The sequence below is a fragment of the Barbus barbus genome, assembly GCF_936440315.1.
Source record: "Barbus barbus genome assembly, chromosome: 15".
Taxonomy (NCBI): Eukaryota; Metazoa; Chordata; class Actinopteri; order Cypriniformes; family Cyprinidae; genus Barbus; species Barbus barbus.
The window spans coordinates 12,678,209-12,692,385 of record NC_136743.1 but is presented as its reverse complement, the minus strand read 5'-3'; the positions used below and the strand labels follow the sequence as shown (position 1 = coordinate 12,692,385).

General features: G+C 36.0%; 2 protein-coding genes across 2 annotated transcripts in view; one reads left to right on the top strand and one right to left on the bottom strand.

The window, feature by feature from the left end:
* The first annotated feature begins 246 nt into the window (after positions 1-246).
* LOC306881271 (von Willebrand factor C domain-containing protein 2-like) lies at positions 247-5,245 on the top strand. Its single transcript, XM_079435282.1, has 3 exons — positions 247-824; positions 2,593-2,722; positions 4,432-5,245. The coding sequence occupies exons 1-3, from the start codon at positions 474-476 to the stop codon at positions 4,611-4,613; spliced, it is 663 nt and encodes a 220-aa protein (XP_079291408.1). The 5' UTR covers positions 247-473; the 3' UTR covers positions 4,614-5,245.
* A 4,810-nt stretch (positions 5,246-10,055) lies between these two features.
* The window catches only part of LOC306881171 (beta-1,4-galactosyltransferase 2-like), a gene marked incomplete at both ends in the record, with an annotated part of 88,224 nt that continues 84,102 nt past the window's right edge, over positions 10,056-14,177 (bottom strand). Inside the window, one exon of the mRNA XM_079435100.1 lies at positions 10,056-10,206. Coding sequence (XP_079291226.1) covers positions 10,056-10,206 — 151 coding nt within the window. The remainder of the gene's footprint in view (positions 10,207-14,177) is intronic.

Genomic DNA, 14,177 nt, shown 5'->3' with positions numbered 1-14,177 from the left:
CTGCGACTGGCGAGATTATTATTTTTATTTATTTATTACCATTAAAGAAATAAAGCATATATTTGGTGTTTCTGGAACACGATGGTCTGAATGTTATTTTCCTGTCTAATAGCAAAAAGATGGAACAATGAACAGTGTTAAATGGCATATTATAGTTTTACTCTTTTTTTCTTTCTCAGTAGACACACAAAGCTGCAATGAAGCGAATGCCTCATAAAACTACACCCTATCAATATTCTGGAATTCGGCTGTCACGTGTAAATTGAAACATAACCCAGGAGGCGTAAAACTATCCCTGTGCGCAACAGCCTCCAAAGTGCACACAGTCCATTCTGACCATGAAAGGATTTTTAAACTTTATGTAGTTTAGTTAAATAGACGCGTGCAATAGCAAGTTTTTGAACATAACATAGTCATTCTTATTTATGCTTCATTTGCAAGTCTTGGTTAGGGACTGAGGAGTTTTTTTGGTGATGGGCATGGCTGTACTCTGGGGTTCCCCGGTGAGTTTTCTTCATGTCTGGCTTACCCTGGTGATCTGCGGCCAGTGTGCTTTGGCTTTTTCGGTTGCTGGACAACATGAGACGACCTGTGAGGCGAACGGCAGTCTTTACTATGTGGGCGAATGGTACTTTTTAGACTCGGATCACTGTACCCAGTGCGAATGTACAGAAGAAGGGTCTGCTTGCGCGCGGACTGAGTGCACGTCCCTGCCTGCCGCCTGCATCCATGTCAGCCATTACCCGACAGACTGCTGCCCGAGATGCGAGAAGATCGGCTGCGAGTATGGGGGAGAAGTCTACGAACTGGGCCAACAATTTCAGGTAAAGTCCAAAGAATCTACATATGTCCACAGAAAGAAGGCTTTAGGTCTGAATGTTCTCTGGTTTTATATTTGTCGTTTTAATTGCTCTCCTAAATAATTGAAGCCACAACTTTTTGTCACATTGCTTGCACTTTAAACAGCTGTAATGCATTAACGTTGATGTGAAATTTGAAAGAATAGCATAATGCTTTTTATGATTTATAGATACATCGTAATTCTATTCGCAATAATTGATTAAAAGATGAGTAAACAGGCCTTTTACTTTTCGAGGTTTCTTACTAACTCCTGTTTCAGTTGTGTCACGTTATCCCTAGGTGGTGACATTGTTTCAAAGTTTTGGTATTGTTCCCAAAAGGACAATTCACAATATTTAGCGCCATCACGTGGTCGATGATAAAATGAATTATGTCTCCATTAGTGGAGATTTTCTGACTTGAGATTCATCTCTGTGACTTTTTGAGCAGGATGCATCTTAACGCCAGTAGGTGGTAACACGTGATTGTGTAATGAGTAAGAGTGCCATTAAATAGTTCACTCAACCAATTCGTTAAAACACTCAATCAACCAAAACAGGCCTTATCCTTTATTGTTGAATCTTCATAAACAAGGATCTGCTGAGCAAATCTGTAGGCATGCAAATTTGGAGTCTCAACTGACTCTGGTTCATATTCAAAACAGCACTGTTTAGTGAAGAGGTGTTTTGGTGCAATAGGTCCAACTAATGAATTGCTTCTTAACAGCTCACACACCAATGCTGTTAGCTAATGCATTAACCAAACACTGAATACAGAAAAGCATGTCATGCATTTCAAAAGAGAGTATGATTTGTTCATGAAAAAGATTGAAAATAGCACTACAGTAATCTTTGTTCATAGGAACATTTATTGAGTAATACAGCAGAACTAGTCTTAACTTGTCAAATTGTTGACTGTTTATTACTTGCAATCCATATAGATAACAAAGTAAGAATTGGGGGACAATCAATTCAAATGGTTCAAACATACCATAACAAAAACTTTATCATGGTAAGCAAACAAATTGATAGGCTATACATCAATGATACAAAAGACTTAGATTACAATTATAGGTTGAATGTATCTTTTTGTTGAGCCGGAACAAAAGCAGCTCTTTGCTTCTGTAGCATAATTGTTTAATATGATCAAATACCTTCCATAGCCTTTCATGAACATAGTTATGCATTGTGTAAGTTAAAAGCTAATAGAGTCAGATACTTTTGTTCTCAGGCAAGGTGAAGCACAAATCTGATGTACACTGGGCTGAAATCATAAAGTGCAATTTAATACGCTGTTTGAGGAACTGAAGAATGAAATATCTCTGGTGGCACAGGCTTGGAAGAAGCAGGGCTTATATGTGCTTCATTATCTCCCTGATTTGGTTATTATGGCTAATGGGGAATCCCGGAGGGGAAAATTGAAGCCTTCTGACAGACTCCAAGGTATACACTTTGCCTGAGCTGGCATCATTTTCTTCCAGTCCATTTAACCCACCCTCCAGTACTGAGCCACAGGTGGTAATGCGGCTCCTACTTAAACAGCAGTGTGGGAGTGGAATTTGATCACATTCTTCACATTTTAGGGCACTAAAACGGAGTGTTGGATTGGCACAACAACAAATGTCAGTATATACAAGCAGGCAATTTGATAGTTCCGCTGGTTCTGTTAAAAAGATGTTCAAAGGAATGTGCTTCGGTGGAATTGCATCATATGATAACCTATTTCAACTGATGATTTGTATTTGATTTACAGCCATCAGCGTGTGAGCAGTGCACCTGTCACAGCGACGGCATCGCCCGCTGTCAGGTCGCAGACTGTGCCCCTCCACCATGTGTTAACCCAGTCTATCAGAAACGGAAATGCTGCCCTCAGTGCAAGGATGGTAAGTTTTTCAGAAGTAAAAAAGAAAACAGTGCCATGTTTTTAAGGCTTATTACAATTCTATTTACTATAATTGCCCAAGTCTCGACTAACTCAGTATGACATTCTCATAGCCTCAACACACACATGCAGGATACAATTGTGTTTGGTCTTCGGTAATGATTCGTTATGTAATATATTAATGTAATTCATTCAATAACAGATGGGACAGTTCAGATGCCGGGCCATGTGCTAGGCCAGTTTCTGCACCTGAAATAAGATAACGCTCCTTATGAGTTGAGCTTCTGCTGTATTGTTTTCTCTGTATACTGTGAAGAATGAAGGTAATTATAGTGTTTACTGAGAGCAAAGATAAGGCAGGCATGTAGGCAGCCAAAACAACACATAAATCAAAGCATATACTTCACCAATGCGATAAATGGTCAGTTCCTCAAACGATGTAGCATTTTTGTCGATAAAAATGGCCTCTGTGGGGGAAAATGTTAAATTAAATTTTCTGTTAATCTGAAGTAACTTCCAAATGAAACCTTATCTTAAACGTTAAACACTATAAAAAAGCAAAGTGCCATTATCTACATTCCAAGGCTTCCTAATTAGTGGCGCTTGCTGAGGTTTTTCAAAAACTCCTGACCTTAAGTATTTAAATTCTGCACATAACTTGTCCAGCGCTGTTTGTGCTAAGGACATGAATGACACCTGAAGTTGTGCAGACTTTTGAGGAAAGTGTTCTGCTACTTTTCTAAGCATCCGAATTTAGAGTTACAAGAGAGAAAATATCCAAAATTATAGAGACTTGAGAGGCTTTTCTGACTTGGACTAGTAAGTAACCACTTAGCAACACCCAGAAAACCATTGCAATAGAGTAAGAAAAAGCTCCAAACCACCTTCGCAATCACATAGCAACACTTTAGTTCAGTGGTTCTCAACTGGGGGCCTCTGCAAACATCTAAAGGGCCACAGGATGACTTAAAATGAATTATTGTTGTAAAATAATCCAAATTATAGTTTATGTGGGGGCCTTCAAGTCAAAAAAGGTACCATGGCAATGTTTTATCCATAAATATACTGTAGTAGTTTATTTGAAAATATTATCTCTTAAAGGTGTTTTCCATTTCTGCATCTGTTGCATCCCCAAGTGGAAGTTTTCTGTACACTGCCCCATCTGCCTTTGGTTGGACACATAGTCCCATAGCCCCGCCCCAAAACTCACATTATTGGTTGAGATAGTGTTGTCAGTATCAAAACAAAGTTTTAAAGGGATAGTTCACCCAAAAATGAAATTTTGTCATCATTTACTCACTCTCATGTCGTTCCAAACTTGTATGAGTTTCTTTCTTATGCTGAACATAAAATAAGATATTTTGAAGAATGCTGGTAATCAAACAGTTGACCGTCCCCATTGATTTCCATAGTATTTCTTTTCCTAAGTCAATGGGGACTAACAACTGTTTGGTATTTCAAAATTCTTCAAAATATCTTCTTTGGTGTTCAACATAAGAAAGAAACTTACACAGGTTTGTAACGACATCAGGGTGAGTAAATGACAAAATTTTCATTTTTGGGTGAACTCTTCCTCTAATAGTGGCACTGTGTCTCTGTATATTAGGATGGGACAGCAAAAAAAAAATTTAATTTTGAAAAAAATGTCACAGTTCACTTTTAACCACTGACAATGGGCCTCATTAATCATCTCTCTCTTTGTGGCTCCAGGGCCCAACTGTTACGTGAATGCCTCTAGGACCCAAGTGATCCCTGGAGGTGAGCCAGTGTGGGTCGACTCCTGTACCAAATGTCGATGTCATGACGGTCAGGATGCAGGTTACTGGGAAGGCAACCGCTTGGCAACGTGTTCCCATGTGCACAACTGCCAGCCTGACAAGGGGCAAAAATAGGGTCATCTTTCATGATGACAAAACTCGGCAGATATTTAAACCACACTTGCAGAAGAAAGTGTGGAGGCTATTTTGCCTACAAGCTTTATATGATTAAAAACAGTCTATTATTCTTCTTCTTATGTTAACTAACAATTTAACATCCATTTGTTAAAGTACAATGACTTACTAAGGGATATTCCCTAATACAACAGATAATAGAGCTTAGTATTGAGACACATTTTTGGACATGTGAGCATATTAACATCTACAGTACATTGGGCACTGTGCACCCTTGCATCTGCAAATGCAATGATGATCTGCTAAACTACATTTTGTATTGGTGTTTTTACACGATTTGAAGTAGCATGTACGTTTATATTATTTTCTGCTTCAAAAGCCTGAAAACCAAAGTATTGAGAATGTAAGACTTACATTACTTCCATGCAGGCATGGAAACAGCTAATGTAGCATGAAATACAAACAAACCTATCATAAATGAATCATGTATAAATAAAGCAGGCTCATTTTTGCTTGATTTCTGTTCTGACACCTCATTTTAAAAGCTGTGGTAATATTGCTTCTTTTTTTACGAGAACTGTATTTGCAGCAATGACAGAATGTACACAAATATAAATAAACCACAAGTGATCAATGTGTCTTGTCTTATTATCCCATATATGAAGTTAGAGGATGTTTGTGTTGTTATTTCTACTAGTTTATTGCAACATCTGTCACATAAAAAAAAACATACTTTTTGAGAGGCAGATTATTGAGTTTCCTGCACAAGGCTGACAGTTTAGAGATATAATGTTCCCTTTCCAATAAACTGCCATGTCCCTGAGCAGTGATTTGGACTGGTGCTGGTAAAAGGTGGGTGTTGAAATAATCAGGTGCAAATATGAGATTTATTACTTTGTTCTGATCCGTTTTGCCTCATAACTGACTTCTTCTAGATTCCAAATACACAACAACAACATTATAATATGGCATTCTACATTCGTTTCAAACTCAGAAACTCAACATATAAACAGTAACCCATCATCAGATTCTTGTAGCATCAGATTTATTGATTGTATACAAAAAGTATGTTTGATATGACATGATGCATTCTATATAAGATATAGTATTTTGACATTCAATGTACAAAAAACCTTGATAGACACATTAAGTCTTTAAAAATGCGCCCCAGGCATGAAGACCTGAGGCCGTCAGTAGTTTCTTAAGCAAGTCTTTGTGTAGGTGTGGAATACTTGCCCACATCTGTCCCTCTCTCACATTAATAAGCATCAAGCGCAGATGGAGTTCTTTTCCAGAAAACGACTGAGGGAAAAAAGGGTGATGGAGGGTGAGCATTACGTACACAAGTCTGTGTGTGCAAGCTTTCAGGATGGGAAGGTTTGCTGACCCAAGAGTGATATAAAAGAACGGCATCAAAATAAAAAGTATATTCATTTGTGGCACCTGTGTGATTTTGCAAACTATAAAGCGATATTTGCTGAAGAATAGCATCCAGACCTCAAGGATTGCATTTGTGCTTTGCAAGGATGGTAATGAGAGTTGTGCGAGCTTTACTTTGTTAACACAAGAAATATGAGTAACTTTGGAATGGAACAATCAGATGATCTAAATGTATACACTTTTATAAACTGCAGTGAAACATTTCTAATATTATCGAATTCCATTCAAAACACTAAAGAATAATGCAACTCTGTATCTACACTGTAGAATATTAGCAGCTTTTTTGCCATTGGGGCAATATTAAGATCAAACGAATGATTGTATCACCAGACTAACTAAAAAAAAATTCATAATTTCCCCCACTAATAAGAACCATATCTACATATCACACCATCCAAATACATGGCCTTACTAGAACCCCTTTAACGTGTACTCAGTAATTTCATACGTAATTATAATTAATGTGTAAATATGTAATATTTCAAACTTTTTGTTCACAAAGACGCCATTTATTTGATCAAAAATACTGTAAAAACTGAATTATTGTGAAATATTATTACAATTTAAAATAACTGTTTTCTATTTTTAACAATGTTGATTGTCAAAATCAAATTTATTCCTGTGATGGCAAAGCTAAATTTCCAGCAGCCATTACTCCAATCTTCAGAGTCACGTGATCCTTCAGAAATCATTCTAATATGCTGGATATTTTTGAGGAAACATTGATACAGGATTCATTGATAGACAGAAAGTTCAAAAGTTCAGTGTTTATTTCAAAGTTAAATCTATTTACTGTCACTTTTGATCACTTAAATGCATCCTTGCTAAATAAAAGTATAATTTCCTTAAAAAAAAAAAAAACCTTTGAATGTTATATAGATACTGAATAATTTCACTTGTGAAATGAATGAGTCTTGGCAGCAGTCAATAAGTGCAACCAACAAAAATGACTGAGTACACATTTAAATCAATATTAAACAAATATTTTCCAGAAGAATGGCTACACATTATACACTATCATGCTGTATCAAGCCTGACAGATTGCATGCAACAATGTGTGTGAAGCCTTCAATATGTTGGACTTAGTTCTACTCACACCGTATACACCATATGGACTGCATTTTTTCATTTTGAAAAAATTAAGATAATGTAAATGACATGCGCTCTGCAACATTGTTTCTTCTTCTATTTAATACGCGCCTTGATACATGAACTCGAAAATGAAGTAATCTCATCTTACTCCAACAGAAACAGATTTCTATTTCATTCGCCAAGACATTGCAGGACGAGCATAATGTCTTTTTAATAAAGATATTGGTTTGAAATCTCATTCGTGTTGAAGGTTTAGGATTGACTGCATTCTACAGCACTGTTTCTCAGCATTTGAAATGCAGGTCACAGCTAGAGTAAATATTATTGAATATGATCAATGAATAGTTCTGAATAGTGTGCACAGATGGATGTCAACTTTTAAGGCTATTAATCCGTGAAAAATCAAAGGGCTTGAGGCAAAATTGTGTCAGGTAAGTATTAACAGTTATTTCGCTTGACGGCCAATGTACAAATACTGCGTGGCAGAAGTGATAAACTTATAACTGACAGGTTGTAGTACCCATGAGATAGAGGTGATGAAATACTTAAGAAGGAAACAATGTTAGTGACACAGTGACTGCTTGGGTCAGCAGTTAAGACAACATAAATGCACACACAGAAATGAAATGGGTTTGTGAGGCTAAAATAAAAGGCATGAGGAGAAAGACGAGGAAATGTGTATTTTAAAAAGGACAGCGAGAGTGGCTGGGCTCTCATTAATGACTTCCTCTGTGCTGGGCTGAAAGAATCGTTGATAGCACAAAAGAAGTGTCCGCACACGGCGCAGAAAAGCCTATAAAAGAGCTTGAACTCTCCTCACATTTACCCCTAATAATACATCTGAAGGCATCAGTTTGGTGTTTTCAGGCAGTCAAATTAAAAGTGAAGAAGGAATAAGGAACGGTAAAACAACTTTAAAAGGCTTGCAAGTATTGCAATGAAAAGCAGTTCAATACAGTTATTCAGATCTCTTTGGAAGAGGTGAATACAGGGTCCAAAATTAACATTAGCCAAATGCAAGTGAAAATCAACATAACACTGACGAATTATGAAAATTATGGAAACCAGATAAATCTTAGTATTCATCTGTTTTTGTTTTTATCTGAAGTTTTCTGTCCTCTGTTTTGAACTCCGTTCAAAAGTGTGGGGTCGGTAAGGTCTTTAATGCTGCATTTATTTGATCAAAAATACAGTAAAAACAGTAATATTGTGAAATATTACCATTTAAAAAAAATGTTTTCTATTTAATTCATTTGTTATTCCTTTGATAAGCTATTCAGCAGCCATTACTCTTCAGTGTCATGTGATGCTTTATATGCTGATTTGGCACTCAAGAAACATGTCTCATTGTTACCAATGTTGAAAAGAGTTCATATTTTTAGCAGAAACTGTCAAACATTTGATTCATCTTTGACGAACAGATATTCGAAAAGCATTTATTTGAAATTTAAATGATAACAATGTAAAATTCTTTACTGTAAGTATTCGTTGACAAAGTATTAATTTCTTCAAAAATATATCTTACTGACCCCAAAATTTTGAATGGACTGTATGAATATTATTCACATTAAGCTATCAAAACAAAAATATGAAGGAGCATAATTCTTCATATTTTGACAGTTTTATAGCACAGTTGAGGCTGAAGTAGCTTCTTAGTCAACTGTGCTCTTATAAATATGCTAAAAACGACAACTAATAATAATTCCTTTGCCACAGAAACAAAAATATGTTGATTCATGGTCTGTACGAAATAATTACAGAACGGCCTGTAAATTTCCTCAAATAAATCGAATTGGAAGTTGTGGCAAAACATTGAGTTTGGACCCTGGGTGTATATTTTTTGATATTGGACATATCAGAGAATCATTTAAATAACACCTCCAAAGATGATCATCAAAAGAGGTGTGAGACTCTGAAACTGAATGACATGGGCATTATTTGATCAAAGCACCCATTGCTAACTTCATCCTTCAAGTTTTTAAAAAAGCCTTGATATATGACAGATCTAAATATGAATCTTTGAGGCAAATGAAAGTAAACAAAGAAAGAGTGGCTCGTAGCACAGTCAGTTTTGAGCAGGTGGTGATAGATACAGAGGTTTGATCATCAGTAACTTCTACAGAAGCTCCTCTATCTCTCAGCAAAAGTTCTTGCCGTTTCTCCAGGCATCTACACGATATGCTGCGGCAATCCATTTGTACCATATTGACTGACAGTCATGTGCTTGTAGGATTAGTCCAGATCCAGTCTAATCACATCACATAGTTGTCCTCCAAGTACCAATGAAGACATCCCAACAAGGGTTTCATCCCAGAAATGCTGAGAAGTGTTTTCATAGTTGACTAAATTCAGCTTAGTCCCAAGAGACGATACAAAAGCGCAAGATAGAGACACAATCCAAAGGAGCCAACTTCAAGCACTGATTTATCAACCTCACATGATCAACCAACATCTGAGATACGAAAGAAGAGATTTGAACACTGCAAGCATCGCAGGCACAAAGACACATTCGCTTTTGAAATGTACAGTATGTTCTGACTGATTTACATCAAGTGGCCAGGCTGTTCTTCGCAGATCAACGTCACTTACCAAAACCAGAACGGAACAATCCTCCCGTTAAGAGCCTAAAAGCTTGAATTGATCCTCAAGGTCTGAACAAAACAGCCATTGGAATATGATGATGATATTTCCGTCCCTCCAGACAATGTGCACATCTCGATCTGTATCAGGATATAAATCTACAGTACACTGTTGGATCCACATCAAGCTTCCATGTATTCCTGAGAACTAACCTGTTCAGCATATCACTGCTGTATCATAGGAAGCTGACCCTGGGCAGAGTTTGTGTGTGTGTTTGTGTGCAGAACTTTAAGAAGATCATGGTATCCTTGGTCCAGAACCGGTAGCTCTCTATCCTTTGAAGGGTCTGGGTGGAGGCTTGCCGATCTCTACGGAAATGTTGGTGTAGAGCGGATATTTCTTCACAGACACCACTCTGTACATCAGCGAGCTGATCCCATCTTTCCTCATGGTGTTCTTGGTGTTCTGGATCTTACTGAACCTGGAGAAAGAAGAAGAAATACAAGCAGTATTAGCTGTGCCATGGTTTTCAGAAACACAAAAGGACTCAAAGTGGACTTGAATCTTCTCATACACCTATTTTTTTATATATAATGACAGTATAGACTGGTTCAGTTTCAAAAAGCACAAAAGCAGTGCAAATAAACCCTAAATGTGGTCTATACATCTCACGCTCAATATTCCAACACTTTCAGACCAGAAAAAAAGTATTTTTTATTTTTAAGGGTTCAACAGTTTGTCAGTGGTGCACTACCCTCAAAGAGACATTTTTATACCTTATTAACCCCTCAAAGGTTCATGGTAGTACCTTAAGGGTACATATGACCACTCTAAGGAACTAATATGCAACTTTAGGAGGAAGATGAGGGAAAATGTTGAACCTTTAAGGGCACTGGCCCAGTTACAAGCTGTTGTACCCCTGAAGGTACCATTTTTATACTTTTTTTCAGACTGCAAAAATCCTGATGGACTAATAATCTTCAACTTCTAATTCTGCACTGTTTCAGAACTAAATGCTATGACCTGCACCATATGTGTTCGATGTTTGATTTGAAATCTGCAGATGAAGGTTATCAGTTAAAACCATTTCCTTTGGGTCAATTCATAACACAGAAGTAGAATCTGGCTTCAAGAGACTTGGGATATAGCGGATTGAGTCACAGAATCATAGTTTTTGGTGCTTTTCTACTGCTTTAGTGTCTTTTTGGAGTTTGACAGACCATGTTCACAGAAAAAAATTTAAAGGCTCTCTAAAAAAATATATATTTTGTGTGTCAAGGAAAAAATAACATATTTGAAACAACAAGTTTTGGGTGGAGTATTACCTTGGCAAGGTTCAAGTCTCAAGCCAAATGTTTGTTGTAAATGTTCTACCGCTCAACTGTTAGAACGCATGCTTGTAAGTCACTAGCAAATGACAATGTCAAATAAATTGAAGTATCATAATATGGATCACTTACATACATTAGCATACCAATGTCAACCAGCAGGGGGTGAAATAACATTTGTAAAGGTGCACAGAGCATCATTCTCACAAAGGAAAAAAAACAAATGGTCCTCACAAAAAATGGCCTCTGTATCAAAACAGACATTTTTAAACACTTTTGTTATATAATAAGAGTTGTTACACTATAATACATGTCAACAGAAATAAATGAGCGTATCAGAATCCCAATGGTTTATGAATAAAATGAGAAGTTCCTTAAATTTAATGAGCTCAGCTAGAAAAGCAAAATGCCGCAGTATTCAGGAGCTCTGCTTCCCCAGCAGTGTTTTATATTACATCTTAACCTCCCATCCCTTAAGACACTTAAAATGATATACATTGATAGAACTGCACTAATAAATAGCACATTTACTCTGAAAAATGCCACAAAAGTAGGAAAAGGAGTTCAGGTTGAGTTAATGGGCATCTTCAAAATTTATGCCACGCTATCAACTTCCATATCAATGCAGGTACCACGAAGGCTTTTACAGAGTCTGCAGATAATGATTTATGTACACTGCTTGAATGAAATTAAAGTATTTGATAGGGCTCACACTGAACTAGAATTAATATTCATGTGGACCGGTGTGTAGCAGCACAAAGGAAGGTTGATGAATAGAAGCCTGGTTCCTCCGGCAAGCATAACATCTCATTATGGAGGCTGATGCTCTTCTGCGGAGTGACCAAACAAAGACGGCTGTGGCAGAAACAGAGCTGAGGAGAGGGCAACCATTCATCAAGTCTAACAACTCTGCTTTTTAAATAAGGGTGCGCTTGGAGAACACAGCCACTTACTCTTCTAAGTCATACTGCATCTCCATGCAGTATGTCTTAAAAACAAATGACCTAAACCTGTGTGACAGGAAAATAAAACAAAAAAACACTTCAAGCACCAGGAACTTGAAGTTACCACAGCTTAAATGGCACAGGAAGTTTTAGCTGTCCAATACAAAAATATAAAAAATTCAAATGTTTTAGGTCAGTCATTTTTTGATGAAATTAATCCATTTATTCAGTAACAATGCATTGAATTGATCAAACGTGACAATAATACTAATACATTATTAAAATTTATTAAACTTGCATTAGCAAATGTTTAAAAATGAGACCTTATTGTAAAAATTGTTATCCAATAAAGAGATGATACAAAACAATTATTTAAACTAAATCCTTTTTTATCTGAAGGATCATGTGACACTGAAGACTGAAATAATGGCGGCTGAAAATTCAGATTTTCCATCACATGAATATATTTCTTTTACATTTTAAAAGGTATTAAAATAGTTAATATATTTTTTATAATATTCCACAATTTTTTTTTTTTTTTTTTTTATAAAATATAACACAGATTTAAGCATAAAATATTTTAAACATTAAAATAAATCTTCACATTTTTCTGAAAGAAGAGTCTTGCAACTCTTGACATAAATACAATTCTGGTCAGTACAGTAATTATTGTGTTATGGACGATGACCAGTTTATGGCTTATAGAAAAATTCTATACTATTTTTCTAAATAAATTAAAATAAGTAAAAGCAATATGTTTCTAAAAACAAGTGAACGTAGGCATCACAACATAGTGTACAATATGTACAAAATACACAACATTTTTTATTAATTTGGATATTTGCTAAAGATTGCATTTAACTGCTAAATTAACTAGAAAGTTGAAAAAGTGAGACTTTGAGGGGAGAACAAATTTATAACTATTAAATGCAAACATTACTACACTGTCCTACCACACTGTTCTTAACTAATTCCTATAAGGAAATTAGGCAAAAATCTATATATTACCACAGAAAGTATAAGAGAAAAATATGTTTGAAAGTTCTATAAATAAATGCCAGTAATCCACAGCATTCCCCAAATCAGTTTTCTTCATCAAATTTCCAGCTTGGTTTTTAGAGGCAGTCATGTTTGAGACTAAACCTCTTATCACGTACAAACGAGCCATTTTAGAATAATCCCCACAAGCCTCTAATGGAGGCAATAAAATCTAGAGAGGAAGGGATCATACTCTAAATGACTTCCCATTATTCCCGTTATGGTGCTAATCAATTATTAATCAGATGCCCAGATGAGTTGGGTCATCAGCCACCTACACTGATGCTGGTCTGGGTGGGTTATATCAGCCCTGGCAGAGTCAGGGAGTGTTTCAGAGGATGCCGTGGAGATCCATCAATCTCTGACCGCACTTCCTGATATATTGATTGTCATCGAGCTGCAGTGCTCACATTTGCATCAGTCTGTGGATGTTCATCTTCATACGGCTGGCTCACTCGGTTAGCACACTTACAGTAAATGGGGCACTAAATTAAAGCTTTTTCTGACTTAACATATATTTATTTTAGTGCTGTCAAATCGATTAATAGCGATTAATCACATCCAAAATAAAAGTTTGTGTTTACATAATATATGTGTGTGTACTGTGTATATTTATACACCACGAGTCAAAGGTTTTTGGACAGCAAGATTTTTTAAGAATTTTCTTCTGCTCACCAAGCCTGCATTTATTTGATCCAAAATACAGCAAAAGCAGCAATATTGTGAAATATTTTTAATACAATGTAATAAAATAATGTAATTTATTCCTGTGATTTCAAAGCTGAATTTTAGCATCATTACGCCAGTCATGTGAACCTTCAGAAATCAGAAATCTAATATTCTGATTTACTGGTCAAAATGTTTTTTTTTTTGATGAATAGAAAGTTCAGAAGAACTGCATTTATCTGAAATAGAAATATTTTGTAACATTATAAATGTCTTTATCATCACTTTTGATCAATTTAATGCATCTTTGCTAAATAAAAGTATTAATTTCTATAATTTAATAATTTAATACTAAATATATAATGATTTAAATATACTGACTCCAAGCTTTTGAATGGTATGGTGTATAATGTTACAAAAGCTTTTTATTTCAGATAAATGCTGATCTTTGGATCTTTCTATTCATCAAAGAATGT

Coding starts and splice junctions, on each gene's coding strand:
- LOC306881271 (XM_079435282.1), top strand. CDS start 474: ATGGGCATGGCTGTACTCTGGGGTTCCCCGGTGAGTTTTCTTCATGTC. Junction 825..2,592: donor AACTGGGCCAACAATTTCAG/GTAAAGTCCAAA, acceptor TTTGATTTACAG/CCATCAGCGTGTGAGCAGTG. Junction 2,723..4,431: donor CTGCCCTCAGTGCAAGGATG/GTAAGTTTTTCA, acceptor TTGTGGCTCCAG/GGCCCAACTGTTACGTGAAT.